At 45.4% G+C, this 14,635-nt stretch overlaps 2 protein-coding genes across 2 annotated transcripts; both read left to right on the forward strand.

Moving 5' to 3' along the window:
• Nucleotides 1-1,512: 1,512 nt before the first annotated feature.
• zgc:195212 (DUF4554 domain-containing protein) lies at nt 1,513-8,003 on the forward strand. Its single transcript, XM_014198922.2, has 13 exons — nt 1,513-1,626; nt 1,837-1,978; nt 2,076-2,129; nt 2,388-2,500; nt 2,680-2,819; nt 2,922-2,990; nt 3,162-3,357; nt 3,543-3,678; nt 5,790-5,942; nt 6,452-6,573; nt 7,003-7,113; nt 7,220-7,318; nt 7,797-8,003. Exons 1-13 carry the CDS (start codon nt 1,606-1,608, stop codon nt 7,854-7,856), a joined length of 1,416 nt encoding a protein of 471 aa, XP_014054397.1. The 5' UTR covers nt 1,513-1,605; the 3' UTR covers nt 7,857-8,003.
• A 206-nt stretch (nt 8,004-8,209) lies between these two features.
• pola2 (polymerase (DNA directed), alpha 2) lies at nt 8,210-14,572 on the forward strand. Its single transcript, NM_001140152.1, has 18 exons — nt 8,210-8,219; nt 8,462-8,583; nt 8,706-8,830; nt 8,919-9,010; nt 9,167-9,224; nt 9,345-9,454; nt 11,096-11,295; nt 11,491-11,579; nt 11,713-11,928; nt 12,087-12,150; nt 12,314-12,438; nt 12,547-12,585; nt 12,703-12,776; nt 12,912-13,020; nt 13,249-13,355; nt 13,482-13,538; nt 13,907-14,033; nt 14,158-14,572. The coding sequence occupies exons 2-18, from the start codon at nt 8,502-8,504 to the stop codon at nt 14,308-14,310; spliced, it is 1,827 nt and encodes a 608-aa protein (NP_001133624.1). The 5' UTR covers nt 8,210-8,219; nt 8,462-8,501; the 3' UTR covers nt 14,311-14,572.
• Nucleotides 14,573-14,635: the final 63 nt, after the last annotated feature.

The following is a 14,635-nucleotide window of genomic DNA, read 5'->3' on the forward strand; positions in this document are numbered from 1 at the left end:
TGGACAACACCCTGTCGTTCTCCACTAACATCAAGGCGGTGACCCGATCCTGTAGGTTCATGCTCTACAACATTCGCAGAGTACGACCCTGCGCAGGTCCTAATCCAGGCACTTGTCATCTCCCGTCTGGATTACTGCAACTCGTTGTTGGCTGGGCTCCCTGCCTGTGCCATTAAACCCCTCCAACTCATCCAGAACGCCGCAGCCCGTCTGGTGTTCAACCTTCCCAAGTTCTCTCACGTCACCCCGCTCCTCCGCTCTCTCCACTGGCTTCCAGTCGAAGCTCGCATCCGTTACAAGACCATGGTGCTTGCCTACGGAGCTGTGAGGGGAACGGCACCTCCGTACCTTCAGGCTCTGATCAGGCCCTACACTCAAACAAGGGCACTGCGTTCATCCACCTCTGGCCTGCTCGCCTCCCTACCTCTGAGGAAGCACAGTTCCCGCTCAGCCCAGTCAAAACTGTTCGCTGCTCTGGCACCCCAATGGTGGAACAAGCTCCCTCACGACGCCAGGACAGCGGAGTCAATCACCACCTTCCGGAGACACCTGAAACCCCACCTCTTTAAGGAATACCTAGGATAGGATAAAGTAATCCTTCTAACCCCCCCCCCCCTTAAAACATTTAGATGCACTATTGTAAAGTGGTTGTTCCACTGGATATTATAAGGTGAATGCACCAATTTGTAAGTCGCTCTGGATAAGAGCGTCTGCTAAATGACTTGTAAATGTAAATATACTGAAACTCACTTAGATAATATCTTTGATTATACAGTGGTGTCAATTCGTCGTGCGTGGTCACACATGTACACATGGATTTTGGGTTATAGATGTGTGGTAGTAGAGCATTGGGCTGAGGGCACACTCCATAATAAATACAAATACACACAATTAATGCTGTGATACAATCAGCATCTCCCTCACCAGTTTCCGCTGAATGCATTTGTAGGCCTTTTTCCGCCGTGCGTGGTCACTCCTAGGGCGCGAAGCAGCGCGGAGCAGTGGTGCCACCCACAGAGGTATTCTGCAGGGAGTAAAGGAGAGAAGCAGTTAAGGATGGAAAAGAGAGAGGTGTAATTAGACTACACAACACACATAAACAGACCAGAGTTGCAAGAGTTGGCCTATAATGAAAGCAAATCACCATTCGGTAGTATATCAAGTTTTACCCAAATGTCTGGCAGTGAGTCATGTAGGTGTCCATGGTTGTCACGGAGTAAGCGTGCATTTTCATATACTCATTTAAAAGCATGTTATTGTCCCTTGACCCTTTGATGACCCACAATGATAGGGCTGATTTTTTAAATGGATGAAACCACCCCTGAACACAATGTGTCATATACTGAATTAAACTGTTGTTATTTTAAATAAACTCGGGATTTGTCATTTGAAAATATTGCAGGATGAGATGACGGGATGCGGGACAGCAAGATGCGCGTTGCGCGTGCCTCAAACCGAAGCGCATCCATTTGTGGCGCGAGATTTCAATCCGAAAGGATCAAAGGCGCAAATGTCTTGAAGTCTGTCAAGCCGCTTTTACGGAACGTCTGACACGTTTCACCACACCTGTCTCCTCTCTGCTAGGGACGGGAACTCTCAGTGAAGATGATGAAACATATACAACAGGTGCATTTTTGGAAATATAAAGATAAACCGAAATTGACCGCTTTCTCTTGTCTAGTTAGCTAGCTAGCCACAGTTTTCACTTCCATGCGGCTAGCTAGCTAGCTAACGCCACACAACCAACCTCTAGTACGGGAAGATGTGGATTTTCTTCAGCTATCACAATGTGTCTTTGAGTTTAGTTATCCCAAATAGTCGTTTGTTTTGTGTTAGGTTTTACGATCACTGATGTTGCTTGCCCGTTGGGGGAGAGAACGGCTAGAAAAGTCCTTAGTCGTAGATGGAGGGGGACTACTGGTCCTGTTGTGGGCCGCGCCCTGCCAGCCACCCAGCGGCCAGGTGGTCAACTGCACAGGTATGGACAGGTCTGAATTACCTAGAAGCTTTTATAAATCATAAAAAAACATGAGGTTAAACTAGCCGTGGGTCTAGCTAATGTGTTATTTGTACAGTTGCAGTTGCAGGACCCTGGTGCTCAGGAGTCACAGTGAAAGAAGTCCAACAAGGTGGGTTCTGAACTACGAAGGGTATGAATAATTTAGACACATGGTAGTACTTGTAGTACACAGAAGGTTGAGAAAAGTTGGTCCTGTTTTGGGTTGACTTAGGGTCTCACACACACACACACACACAGCTGTGCCCACAGTTTGTGCATAGGCTCTTTAGTAAATGTGCGAAGTCATGCCCTTTAATGAGTCTTGGCTTTCTGTCTGTTTTCCAACTGAGTTCCGGTGTTTATCCTCCTCTCTAATGGATTGTGTTAGAGTTCTGGCAGAGACTGGGCCCCTCTGCCTCCCACTGCCCTGACCCAGACCCAGAGGAACTGTGTGACTTCACCGAAAACTACGGCCCTCTCCACTTCCTTCTGTCCTTCCAGGTGGGTGAACTACAGTACCCACCAGGCTTAGTCAGTTGACAATAGACAAGAGAGTATCTCCACAAAATAGTGTACTGCACAATTTTAATTTTAGCCACCACACAGAGCACAGTGAGCAACTGAAGTAACTCAATGGAAAGGTGTGACACTGAGTGGGGTATGTGTCCTTTATTCTCCAGATCAGTGAGGTGAAACTGGACAGATGTACGGTGTGGTCACACACAGAGGGCTTCTTGCACAAACTGAGCCTGACTAACGCAGGGGTGAAAATTCACCTCAAATTGAAATTGGAAGGAGAAACATACCAGAGAATTTTTAGGTATATTCTCATTCTGTTGTTACTGCCACTGAATATATTTCATGTGTGTGTATTGTGGAATAATATTATGTTATTCATGTGTTTTACTCTGGTTTTTCTTAGTGGGAAGGCAGAGAGACTCGCCCTGAAGGACCAGACTGTGATCATGGACGTTGCTTCTTCTATCACGCAGTCAGCATTAGTCCCATGTCTCTTGTCATTGTATAGGTTGGAGAAACAGTTGACCTCTTTTACTCACAGTACATCATATTGTAATGATGTGTGTGTGTGTGTGTGTGTGTGTGTGTGTGTGTGTGTGTGTGTGTGTGTGTGTGTGTGTGTGTGTGTGTGTTGGTCCTGCAGGCCTCCCATGTCAGTAGGAGCAGGCCAGTGGTGCCAGCGAGTCCACCCTGTATTAGGAGGTGGGTTACCTCTACTTATCCCGCCTGAGGCCATGGAGAGAGGCCTGTATGGGGAGCTGCACCTCCTACCAGTCACTGTTCTCACTCCCTGTGTGTTGCAGTACCCCAACCTGGCAACCAGAGTAACGCGCATACAGATATCCTTTATCTATCACACACACACACCTTCACTCTCATTCCTGTGTTATGTCTTGTGTGTTATGTATTCATATCCCCTTGCCTCGGGGGCTAGTTGTTTAGATAAGGCCATTTGAAAGATGTCTGAGTAGTGACAGTAGACCCTTATTCCTACTGAACCATCAGTCTTTAACCCCAGTGGTACGTGCTGCTGTACAGCCCCAGTAACCTTCCCCTGCTGGGGCCCTCAGCCTTCCTACAGCAGCTGCCTGCCTGTCTGGCCCTGGAGGGGCTGGGTCTCTCTGGGCTTACCTGTACCCCAACACACTCCACCACCTCAGGTACTGCGATGAGCAAAATATTAAATAATACATCACATTTGATTTGTTTATCTAGTGATGATAAAGTGTTTTATATATACACTGCTCAAAAAAATAAAGGGAACACTTAAACAACACAATGTAACTCCAACTCAATCACACTTCTGTGAAATCAAACTGTCCACTTAGGAAGCAACACTGATTGACAATAAATGTCACATGCTGTTGTGCAAATGGAATAGAGGTGGGAATTATAGGCAATTAGCAAGACACCCCCAATAAAGGAGTGGTTCTGCAGGTGGGGACCACAGACCACTTCTCAGTTCCTATGCTTCCTGGCTGATGTTTTGGTCACTTTTGAATGCTGGCGGTGCTTTCACTCTAGTGGTAGCATGAGAAGGAGTCTACAACCCACACAAGTGGCTCAGGTAGTGCCGCTCATCCAGGATGGCACATCAATGCGAGCTGTGGCAAGAAGGTTTGCTGTGTCTGTCAGCGTAGTGTCCAGAGCATGGAGGCGCTACCAGGAGACAGGCCAGTACATCAGGAGACGTGGAGGAGGCCGTAGGAGTGCAACAACCCAGCAGCAGGACCGCTACCTCCGCCTTTGTGCAAGGAGGAGCAGGAGAAGCACTGCCAGAGCCCTGCAAAATGACCTCCAGCAGGCCACAAATGTGCATGTGTCTGCTCAAACGGTCAGAAACAGACTCCATGAGGGTGGTATGAGGGCCCGACGTCCACAGGTGGGGTTTGTGCTTACAGCCCAACACCGTGCAGGACATTTGGCATTTGCCAGAGAACACCAAGATTGGCAAATTCGCCACTGGCGCCCTGTGCTCTTCACAGATGAAAGCAGGTTCACACTGAGCACATGTGACAGACGTGACAGAGTCTGGAGACGCCGTGGAGAATGTTCTGCTGCCTGCAACATCCTCCAGCATGACCGGTTTGGCGGTGGGTCAGTCATGGTGTGGGGTGGCATTTCTTTGGGGGGCCGCACAGCCCTCCATGTGCTCGCCAGAGGTAGCCTGACTGCCATTAGGTACCGAGATGAGATCCTCAGACCCCTTGTGAGACCATATGCTGGTGCGGTTGGCCCTGGGTTCCTCTTAATGCAAGACAATGCTAGACCTCATGTGGCTGGAGTGTGTCAGCAGTTCCTGCAAGAGGAAGGCATTGATGCAATGGACTGGCCCGCCCGTTCCCCAGACCTGAATCCAATTGAGCACATCTGGGACATCATGTCTCGCTCCATCCACCAACGCCACGTTGCACCACAGACTGTCGAGGAGTTGGAGGATGCTTTAGTCCAGGTCTGGGAGGAGATCCCTCAGGAGACCATCCGCCACCTCATCAGGAGCATGCCCAGGCGTTGTAGGGAGGTCATACAGGCACGTGGAGGCCACACACACTACTGAGCCTCATTTTGACTTGTTTTAAGGACATTACATCAAAGTTGGATCAGCCTGTAGTGTGGTTTTCCACTTTAATTTTGAGTGTGACTCCAAATCCAGACCTCCATGGGTTGATAAATTGGATTTCAATTGATTATTTTTGTGTGATTTTGTTGTCAGCACATTCAACTATGTAAAGAAAAAAGTATTTAATAAGATTATTTCTTTCATTCAGATCTAGGATGTGTTGTTTAAGTGTTCCCTTTATTTTTTTGAGCAGTATATATCTATTTTTTATCTAAGAATATTGTTATAACATAGACACAATGTAAAACATGTCCTGATACACAGGTTAAATACCTACTCCTTGCAGTGAGGGATTGAGTCAGGTTTGGACAATTGTTTTGCAAATACTGTTCAGTATTTGCATTCACCGATGACTATATGGGGCATGAACTACATTTCCATAATTTAGCATTGAGTAGGCGTGACTATGCAAAGACGTGTTCGGTGCATGTTGCCTATTATTATCATCAGCATGACCTAAATATTTAGAAACGATGACATCCAGTCCACTGAACACGGCTTGTTATGTATGCATTATTATGTTCAGACTAGGGTCTTGCGGACAAACTCATTTACTGTGTGATGACGCTAACAATCCATCTGCTAATTTCAAACAGCCATTCTTTCAACACTGTCTTACATTAACGTTACTTTGCTACCACCTCTCAACAGATCCACTCTGCAGTGACACTGTGTACAGTATAGACAGAGCACAGTGTCAGGAAACTGAGCCAGAATGGATCCCCGCTGTGGATCAGAACCTCTCTCTGTTCCTGTTCCTCCAGCACAGTGACCCCTTCCACTCCCAGCTCTCTGACTTCATGGGTGAGGAAATAAACTCAACAAACAAAAGCTGTGGTTTAAGTACCCTGACTGATGAAGCTGTGGTTCACTCAAGGAGAAAATGAGTCTATGTCTTACCACAGGCTTGTTTCACTCAGTGTCAACACAATATGATTTAACAGACAGTTACAGCTCACTGTGCTCAGGAGGTAGGAAGCAGACCACAGTCAAACTCCTGTTTGTCTCTTAGTTTAAATGATTGGAGTGGAGTTTAAATGTAAAACCCAATGTTGCATTATAGTGTTCTGATGTTATAAGTAATCAAAAGAACAACACCGTTGGAGTGGCATATTTGTGATTACCCTTAAACCACGTGCATGACCTGTCAGCAGCCTTTCTTTAGAAGACCAATTCGGTGACCTCATTGTTATTTTAATCGTGCATTCTAACATTCGAAGCAATTGTGGTTCACTCCAGGGTGACATTGAAATATCAATTTACATTGTCTCTCATCACAGTGGTTTGGCTGAAAGTTTAATGTCTTCCTGCAGCCAGCGAGGAGCTGTTAGAGCTCCACCTGGAGGATGTGTTGAGATACAACAGGGAGGCAGTGACAGCAGCCCTGAACACACTGCTGCAGAGCACGCTGAAAGACCAGCAGCTGAGAGACAAGGCAAGTGCTCTGTACTCGGAGTCTATACACACTCACTCACTTACCTACACAGGCACACACACACACACAAACACACATACACAAAGTAAAGCACTATGTACTCTGACTATACACATTGCACAAAATTCACTATCAGAGATTCTCTTCTAATCATTATAGGTTTGGGAAATGCCATACACATGTACATGTTTGGACGACTTTCTGTCTCTCTGCCTGTCTTTCTCTCTGTCTGTCTCTCTTGCCTGTCTGTCTGTCTCTGTCTGTTTTTTTCTCTGTGTGTCTGTCAGTCTCTCTGCCTACCTACCTGTCTGTCTGTCTGTCTCTCTGTTGATATGTCTGTTTCTGTGTGTCGGTCTGCCTGCCTGTTGGTCTGCCGGTCTCTCGGTCGGTCTTCCTGTCTGTCGATCTGCCTGTCTGTCGGTCTGTCAGGCTCAGGAGAAGATGTGCTCTGCCCTGTGGGTGATGCTGAGATCTATAGGCTGTGTGGTGAGCAGCAGCACCAACATGGAGTTCAGAGCTGCCTGTCTGGACCGCATGATGGTAGCTACATAACTACTGCAATTACTGTACTGTGAAAGAGCCTAAACAATACATTTTGATCGATTTCACAGTATATGACGTGTGTGTGTGTGTGTGTGTGTGTTAGGTGCAGGACACCTATGAGCTGTCAGCCTCTCTCCATGAGTCTCTACAGAGAGTCACAGCTGGCCGTGTAGTGCCTAGTGGCAGGTGTTACTGGGGACAGGTCAGTGGGATGTGAATCCAGAGTGTTGAGTTGAGTCCAGCGTATTATACTAGGGCCCTGTGTTTTGCACAATCATGTGACATAGCAAGATTTTATCCTGTATTTTAAGCCTTATACAGAAATTTGAATTACACCAAAAAATAAAGCAATTGTCTGAGGATGGTGCTGGACCATCTGACATACAAAGAAAAGGGGACAGTGATGAAAAAGCTTTAAATAAAGGTTCAAATCCAGGCATGCCACTTATGATACAGTATTTGTGGAAGTCCACTAATAAATCATGCCATGTAAACAATTTATAATATGATATGTTGTGTTGTGATAAGTGGCCAAGTCTAACACTATGGCTGTGTTACTGCTTTGAAATATTCTAGATTGTGCTGGACTTGAGTTCAGTATTATAAATACCCTTGTAGCCATGGCTAGGGTATGTGAGCATATGATTTACTAGTCCTGTTTTTACCACTGTGTTCCTTAGGCGGACACGCTCACCTGCAGCAGACCTTCCAAGAACTTTGCAAGTGGAAATGAAATCTGAACATGCTGACGTTTCGTTCTCTTGTATCATAACGGTCAATTAATTGTTTTTGTTTTGTATTATATATTGTGATATTTATTAAGTGCAATATAAATATGTATGTTTCTATGATATGAATGTAAATTAAAACTAAGATACAGCGAGACATATTTTTTCCATTTCTTTTTTCCTCTGTATTCATGTATTTTATGGATTTAAACATTAAGCGTCACTATCGAAATGAACAGTAGATGGCAGTGCAGCTTGGCAAATACACCTAGCGTCTCGTTTTGTAGCTCTACGGTTTGATCTGTGACGTCTAATCCGGCCGCCAACATCTGCGACGAAATTTCGCGGCAAAATCGATGAGAAGTGTACGGAAAGGTAATGGTAGTTTCCCAACTGCTATTGTTATTATTAGTCAAGTTATTGTTGGTTGTATAACTCTTAGCTAGTCAACTTTTAGTTGGTTGTTCGCATATTTGGGAATCATAATGATGTCAGAAGTGGTAGCAAGGCTGTTAAAATAGCTAGCTAGCAGGCTATTTAACTATCACAACATTGTTCTTGGCAGCAGTTGGCTGATTTATCTTGTTTCATTATATATATTTTTTTTTTCTTATCAGATATTCCACACGTTAATTGGCTCAGTTAATTTGTAAAACAATGGCATTAGTAAATGCACATAGAATCGAATCGGAGCTGAAAATTTTCGACATTGTTTGTGGAGACGACATATTGTACAAGAGTAAGTGCAATTTTCTTCTTCCCTTAGTCTTATCCCATTAAACTAACAAAGGAACTTGCTTTGATAATGTTTTGTTAGCCAAATGACCAGTGATCTTGGCATGCTTTGTACTTGTTTTCCAGTGTTGGAGCAGTGTCTGTGCAACAGGTTGCAGGGGAATGAGATAGTCCTGGAGTGGGTGGCTTTCAGCACCACCAAGGGAGGACTGAAACTCAGTTTGAACACACTGGAGCAGTTTGAGCATGAGGTGGGAGAAAGAGAGACACATGACCCCTTTATCACTCTCACACTCGCTTGGTGTTCATTGTTGCATGTCTGATCTTGGGCTGCTGCAGGTTCTAAACAAGAAATACAAGGCCAAACCGGCCATCGCAAAGCGAGAGGAATCACACAACAGAACCAGGGATATCAACTCGCTGCATGACCTGTATCCTCTACAGTTTATACACATACAATCTCTATCTCAATGTTAAATGTTTTGCTTACGATTGCTAAAGAAATATTTCAATGTGTGTTTATATGTTTAACAGTTTGAACAATACAGGACTCTATCTGGTTCTCTCCCTTAACTTTGCCTTTCCAGAATCAAAGCAGAAGAAGAAGAGGAGAGTCTTCTGGACTCCTATTCCACCCCAGCTAAGGTATTTTACACATACTCACTGGACAGTTTATTAAGCACACCCATCTAGTAACGGGTTGGACCTCCCCCTCACCTCCAGTGGTGTGCTTAATAAACTGTCTGTTGCTATGTGTGTTTTTAGGGTTCTCAGAAGCGTGCCCTGACCACCCCAGAACACCCCCAGTCTAAGAGGAGTGCAGCTCTTATAGCCAGCCCTGGCCTGCTGCTGTGCTCAGCCAGCTTCTCCCCCAGGTACACCATACACAACTACATACACTATATATACAAAACTATGTGGACATCCCTTCAAATTAGTGGATTCTGCTATTTCAGCCACACCCGTTGCTGACAGGTGTAAAACAATCGAGCACGCAGCCATGCAATCTCCATAGACAAACATTGGCAGTAGAATGCCCCCACTGAAGCTCTTACTTTCCAACAAGTCAGTTCGTAAAAAAGTTGCCCTGCTAGAGTTGCCCCAGTCAACTGTAAGTGCTGTTATTGTGAAGTGGAAATGTCTAGGAGCAGCAACGGCTCAGCCGTGAAGTGGTAGGCACACAAGCTCACAGAACCTGACCTCTGAGTGCTGAAGTGTGTGGCGCGTAAAAATTGTCTGTCCTCGGTTGCAACACTCACTACCGAATTCCAAACTGCCTCTGGAAGCAAAGACAGCACAAGAACTGTTCGTCTCAATATTCAAAAGGCACTCGCACATCTGAGCTATCTTTTTTGCAGGTGCATGGTAACAGTTGAATAAAATGAGAAAAAATAAGAAACCTGCACACTGCTCTTGATAGTATCACTGCTCTTTAATAAGCTTTACGTGAGGCTTATTAAAGAGCAGTGAAACTATCAAGAGCAGTGTGCAGGTTTCTTCTTTTTTGTCGTCTGGATATTCCTGAAATGGGTTTCCATGGCTGAGCAGCCGCGCACAAGCCTAAGATCACTGCGCAATGCCAAGCTTCAGCTGGAGTGGTGTAAAGCTCGCCACCATTGGACTCTGGAGCAGTGGAAACGTGTTCTCTGGAGTGATGAATCACGCTTCACCATCTGGCAATCTGAAGGGTTTGGCGAATGCCAGGAGAATGCTGCCTGCCCCAATGCATAGTGCCAACTGTGGCTCAGTTGGTAGAGCATGGTGTTTGCAACGCCAGCATGGTGTGTTCAATGCCAGGGTTGTGGGTTCGATTCCCACGGGGGGCCAGTACAAAAACAAAAACAAAAAAATGTATGCATTCACTACTGTAAGTCGCTCTGGATAAGAGCATCTGCTAAATGACTAAAATGTAAATGTAAAGTTTAGTGGAGGAGGAATAATGGTCTGGGGCTGTTTTTCATGGTTCTGGTGCGACCCCTTAGTTCCAGTCAGGGGAAATCTTAACGCTACAGCATACAATGACATTCTTGACGATTCTGTGCTTCCAACCTTGTGGCAAATGTTTGGGGAAGGCCCTTTCCTGTTTCAGCATGACAATGCCCCCGTGCACAAAGAGGTCCATACAGAAATGGTTTGTCGAGGTCCTTGTGGAAGAACTTGACGGGCCTGCACAGAGCCCTGACCTCAACCCCATCGAACACCTTTGGGATGAATTGGAACGCCGACTGCAAGCCAGGCCTAATCGCCCAACATCAGTGCCCGACCTCACTAATGCTCTTGTGGCTGAATGGAAGCAAACCCCCCCCCCCCGGCCCCGGAAGAGTGGAGGCTGTTATAGCAGCAAAGGGGGGGACGAACTCCATATTATTGCCCATGACTTTGGAATGAGATGTTTGACGAGCAGGTGTCCACATACTTTTGGTCATGTAGTGTACATGGATACACCGCTACAATCATCTGTGAATACACACACACTCGCCCTTGCCTTATCCCCAAATGTGTCCTCCTCTCTGCAGTGTGACCCCTTCTCAGAAGTACAGTCAGCGTGGAGGTCGGGGGGAGGTGGTGTCTACATTTGGGGCCGTCCAGGGCACACGTTGGGCGGGGAGGAAAGGGCAGACAAACGGGGTTCAGCTGGAGCTCCTAGAGGGATCAGAGGACTCTCTGATTAACAACTACAAGTACATGTTCCAAAGGCTGAGGGATGTCCGCAACGGTAGGCAACAAAACTACAACTGTGATAGTTATTTTAAACAACTTTATTGGATTATAGTAGGATTGTGATGACACAACTACTTCCTTATTCCTCATCCTTCATTCATCTTGACTGTTAGATCATTAGTGTTGTTTTTGGACTTTCTATTTCATTTTTTTATGTGCCGACGTGAATGTTGTCTTTTGTCTTTGCCAGTGTTGACCGAGAAGATTGAGGAGCTGGGAGAGGAACTGAGGACAAACTTCAACATAGAAGAGTTCTCCCCTGTGTCTCTTCCTGCTCAGGTACTTTCAGGCAGCTCACTGCCTACCAGCTACTCTCACACAGTATGTTCCCCCTGTTACTTTCACTGCTGTGTGTAGGGATGTGTGTTAATTTCTCCTCTCTCTCTCTCTCTCTCTCTCTCTCTGTCTGTAGGACAGTGTGACTGTACTGGGACAGGTGTGCTGTGACAGTAATGGGAAGCTTAACTCTCAATCAGTGCTGTTGGAGGCAGGACCTGATCAGGGGGGGCGACAGGTGCCAGTAGACCTGTCTGAACTCAGAGACTACTCACTCTTCCCTGGACAGGTGGTCGTCATGGAGGGGATGAATACCTCAGGGAGGAAGTTTGTGGCATCTAAACTCTTTGAGGTCAGTGGGATTCTTCTAAAACACCTTTGTTTGATTTCCTGGATCCTGATCAAGCCCATTCCAGGACTAAAAGCTCTGTTGGAGATTCTCAAGCTGACCAGTATGACTTCTAAGTTCTTGTTTCTTTGTTTAATTGTTTGATATTTTCAATCTCTTAGGGTGTCCCTCTCCCATTCTACTCTACTCCCATCAAACAGGAAATTGACATGGACATTCCTGATGGTAAGGAAGGGAACTGAGTATGCACCACACACACTTACACACCCTAACGTCCCTGCTCTAACACAGTTCCAGAGCAGCTGATGGTAGTGGTGGCCTGTGGCCCCTACACCCCCTCTGACAGCTCTCTTAGACCCCCCTCCCTAACGTCCCTGCTGTCCCGCAGTTCCAGAGCAGCTGATGGTGATGGTGGCCTGTGGTCCCTACACCCCCTCTGACGGCCTGACCTTTGACCCCCTGGTGGACCTCATCAACGTCATCGCCAGGGACCGCCCTGACGTTTGCATACTGGTCAGTAGAATTGATATGTTTTCACGAGGTCACACTCACTCACTGACACACTGACTCTTTGGCTGAAGTTTGTATGTTTGTCCCTCACATCTCCTCTCTAACCCACAGCTGGGACCCTTTGTGGACTCCAAACATGAGCAGATAGAGGTACCTTTTCATTTTCTCTGTCTTGGCTACTGACTCAAGTTATTTTTCAATATCTAGGATGTTGACTTGCATTTTCTATCAGAAGCTGATTGTTTTTTCTTTCTTGGTGTGTGACAGAAATCTCTGGTGACGGAAACATTTGATGCCATCTTCTCCAGGTGTGTGGGAAGCATTGTGGAAGGCACCAAAGGGTAAATATGACTTTCTATTTACCTATTTAGTACACTGTTACTACACCCACACTGCTTCATTTTACCCCCTACATACCAACCGCATTAGCTCAGTCTTCCCTTGCTGTTGTGAACACAGTTCTGCTTCCTCCTCAGAGTTGGATGTCGGTTGGTATTTGTTCCCTCCCAGAGAGATGTCCACCATCACTTCATTTACCCACAACCCCCTTTCATCCTGCCGGACCTCAGCAAGGATGACGCAAAGGTGAAATGGCCCACATGATGTCATTCAAAACTGAGATAGATACCTGCTGTCACTCAGAAAATAGAATGTTTTATCATATTATCATAGTATCATTTATCATAGTATCATTTATCATAGTATCATTTGTCATAGTATTATCATAGTATCATTTATCATACTATTCGATTATAGAAAAACAACGTGCCCTACTTCAATGTTACATTAGTTTTTTTTTCATTGGCTCTTCAGCGTGTGACCCTGGTGCCTGATCCCTGCACCCTGCTCATCGATGGCGTGACCTTTGGCCTGACCTCTACAGACATCCTTTTCCACATGGGAGCAGAGGAGATCAGTTGGTGAGTGCATGTGTGTTCGGTTCCAAACGTCTACATTGTATTTCGTTGGTGTTCACAGATGTATATCGCTTAACATGACTGCTCCTTCGATCAAAGTGTTTGAGGTGATAGTGTTCTGTGTTTCAGTGCCTCTGGCTCGGACAGATTCTCACGCATCTTGAAGCATATGCTGACCCAGAGAAAGTGAGTAAGCGCAGGGACAGAGGGGTCTAAGGGATTGATTTATTTATTTGTTTTTACAATTAAAAACACAATACAACCACAAATGTGGATACAATGCATAACATGTTTTGTCTAGGATAACACAAATAACTTATTTCCATTGTGTTCAAAAATATCAAACATGTTACACATTAGGAGCTGAAAGCTGAATTGTAGGTAACAACACATGGCCAAAATAATGGGGGGAGTGTTTAGCTTAAAGGGCATAGATTCCACACACTACTATCCTGTGTCCACACAGTAATTATTTCATTTTCTGGCTATTGTTCTTGGACTCGTTTGAGGGCAAGAATGATTCATTTCTTCCCTGTTCTGTGTGCAATATATAGCTACTACCCCCTGTACCCGCCTGTGGAGGAGGTGAACATGGACTATGAGAAGTTCCAGGGTTATGGCCAGATGCCCCTCAGTCCCGATGTGCTCATCGTCCCCTCCGAGCTACGCTTTTTCATCAAGGTGAACAACATAGCTGGTTCACACAGTGGAAACGCTCTCTCTTTCCATCTTTCTCTCTCACACACATGCGCGCACGCACACACATATTTACAATGAAGCTTAAAAATATATATTTTTTTCACAGGATGTGATTGGTTGTGTGTGTGTCAATCCTGGACGCCTGACCAAGGGCCAGGTGGGAGGGACTTACGGCAGGCTACTCATCCAGAGGAGCTCCCCATCGATAGATGGGAAGAGAGTCAGTCCCTGTGTGGCCGGCCAAGTGGTCAAGATCTAACCTGATTGAAGATTGATTTCTCTCCATATCTCTCATCTTCATATTACAAAATGATCTATTCTACAATGACTATTAATGTAGCTAGCTGCTTACTGTAATTTGATAATTTGCTCAGTCCTGTATGTGTTTGGTATTGTACTGAATCACTCCTTATTTTACAGTGGAGTTTTCCAAAGACATGATGATATTGGGCACTTCAATGATTATCAGTCATCCATTCTGATTCTCACACAATTCTTGTCAATAAATAATTATTTTTCAATCTGCTTATGGTTGTATTTATTTTCAGTTGCCATTGTTCAACCAATGATTTTTCCAGTGCAAC

This window comes from Salmo salar, chromosome ssa05 (genome assembly GCF_905237065.1).
Source record: "Salmo salar chromosome ssa05, Ssal_v3.1, whole genome shotgun sequence".
NCBI lineage: Eukaryota > Metazoa > Chordata > Actinopteri > Salmoniformes > Salmonidae > Salmo > Salmo salar.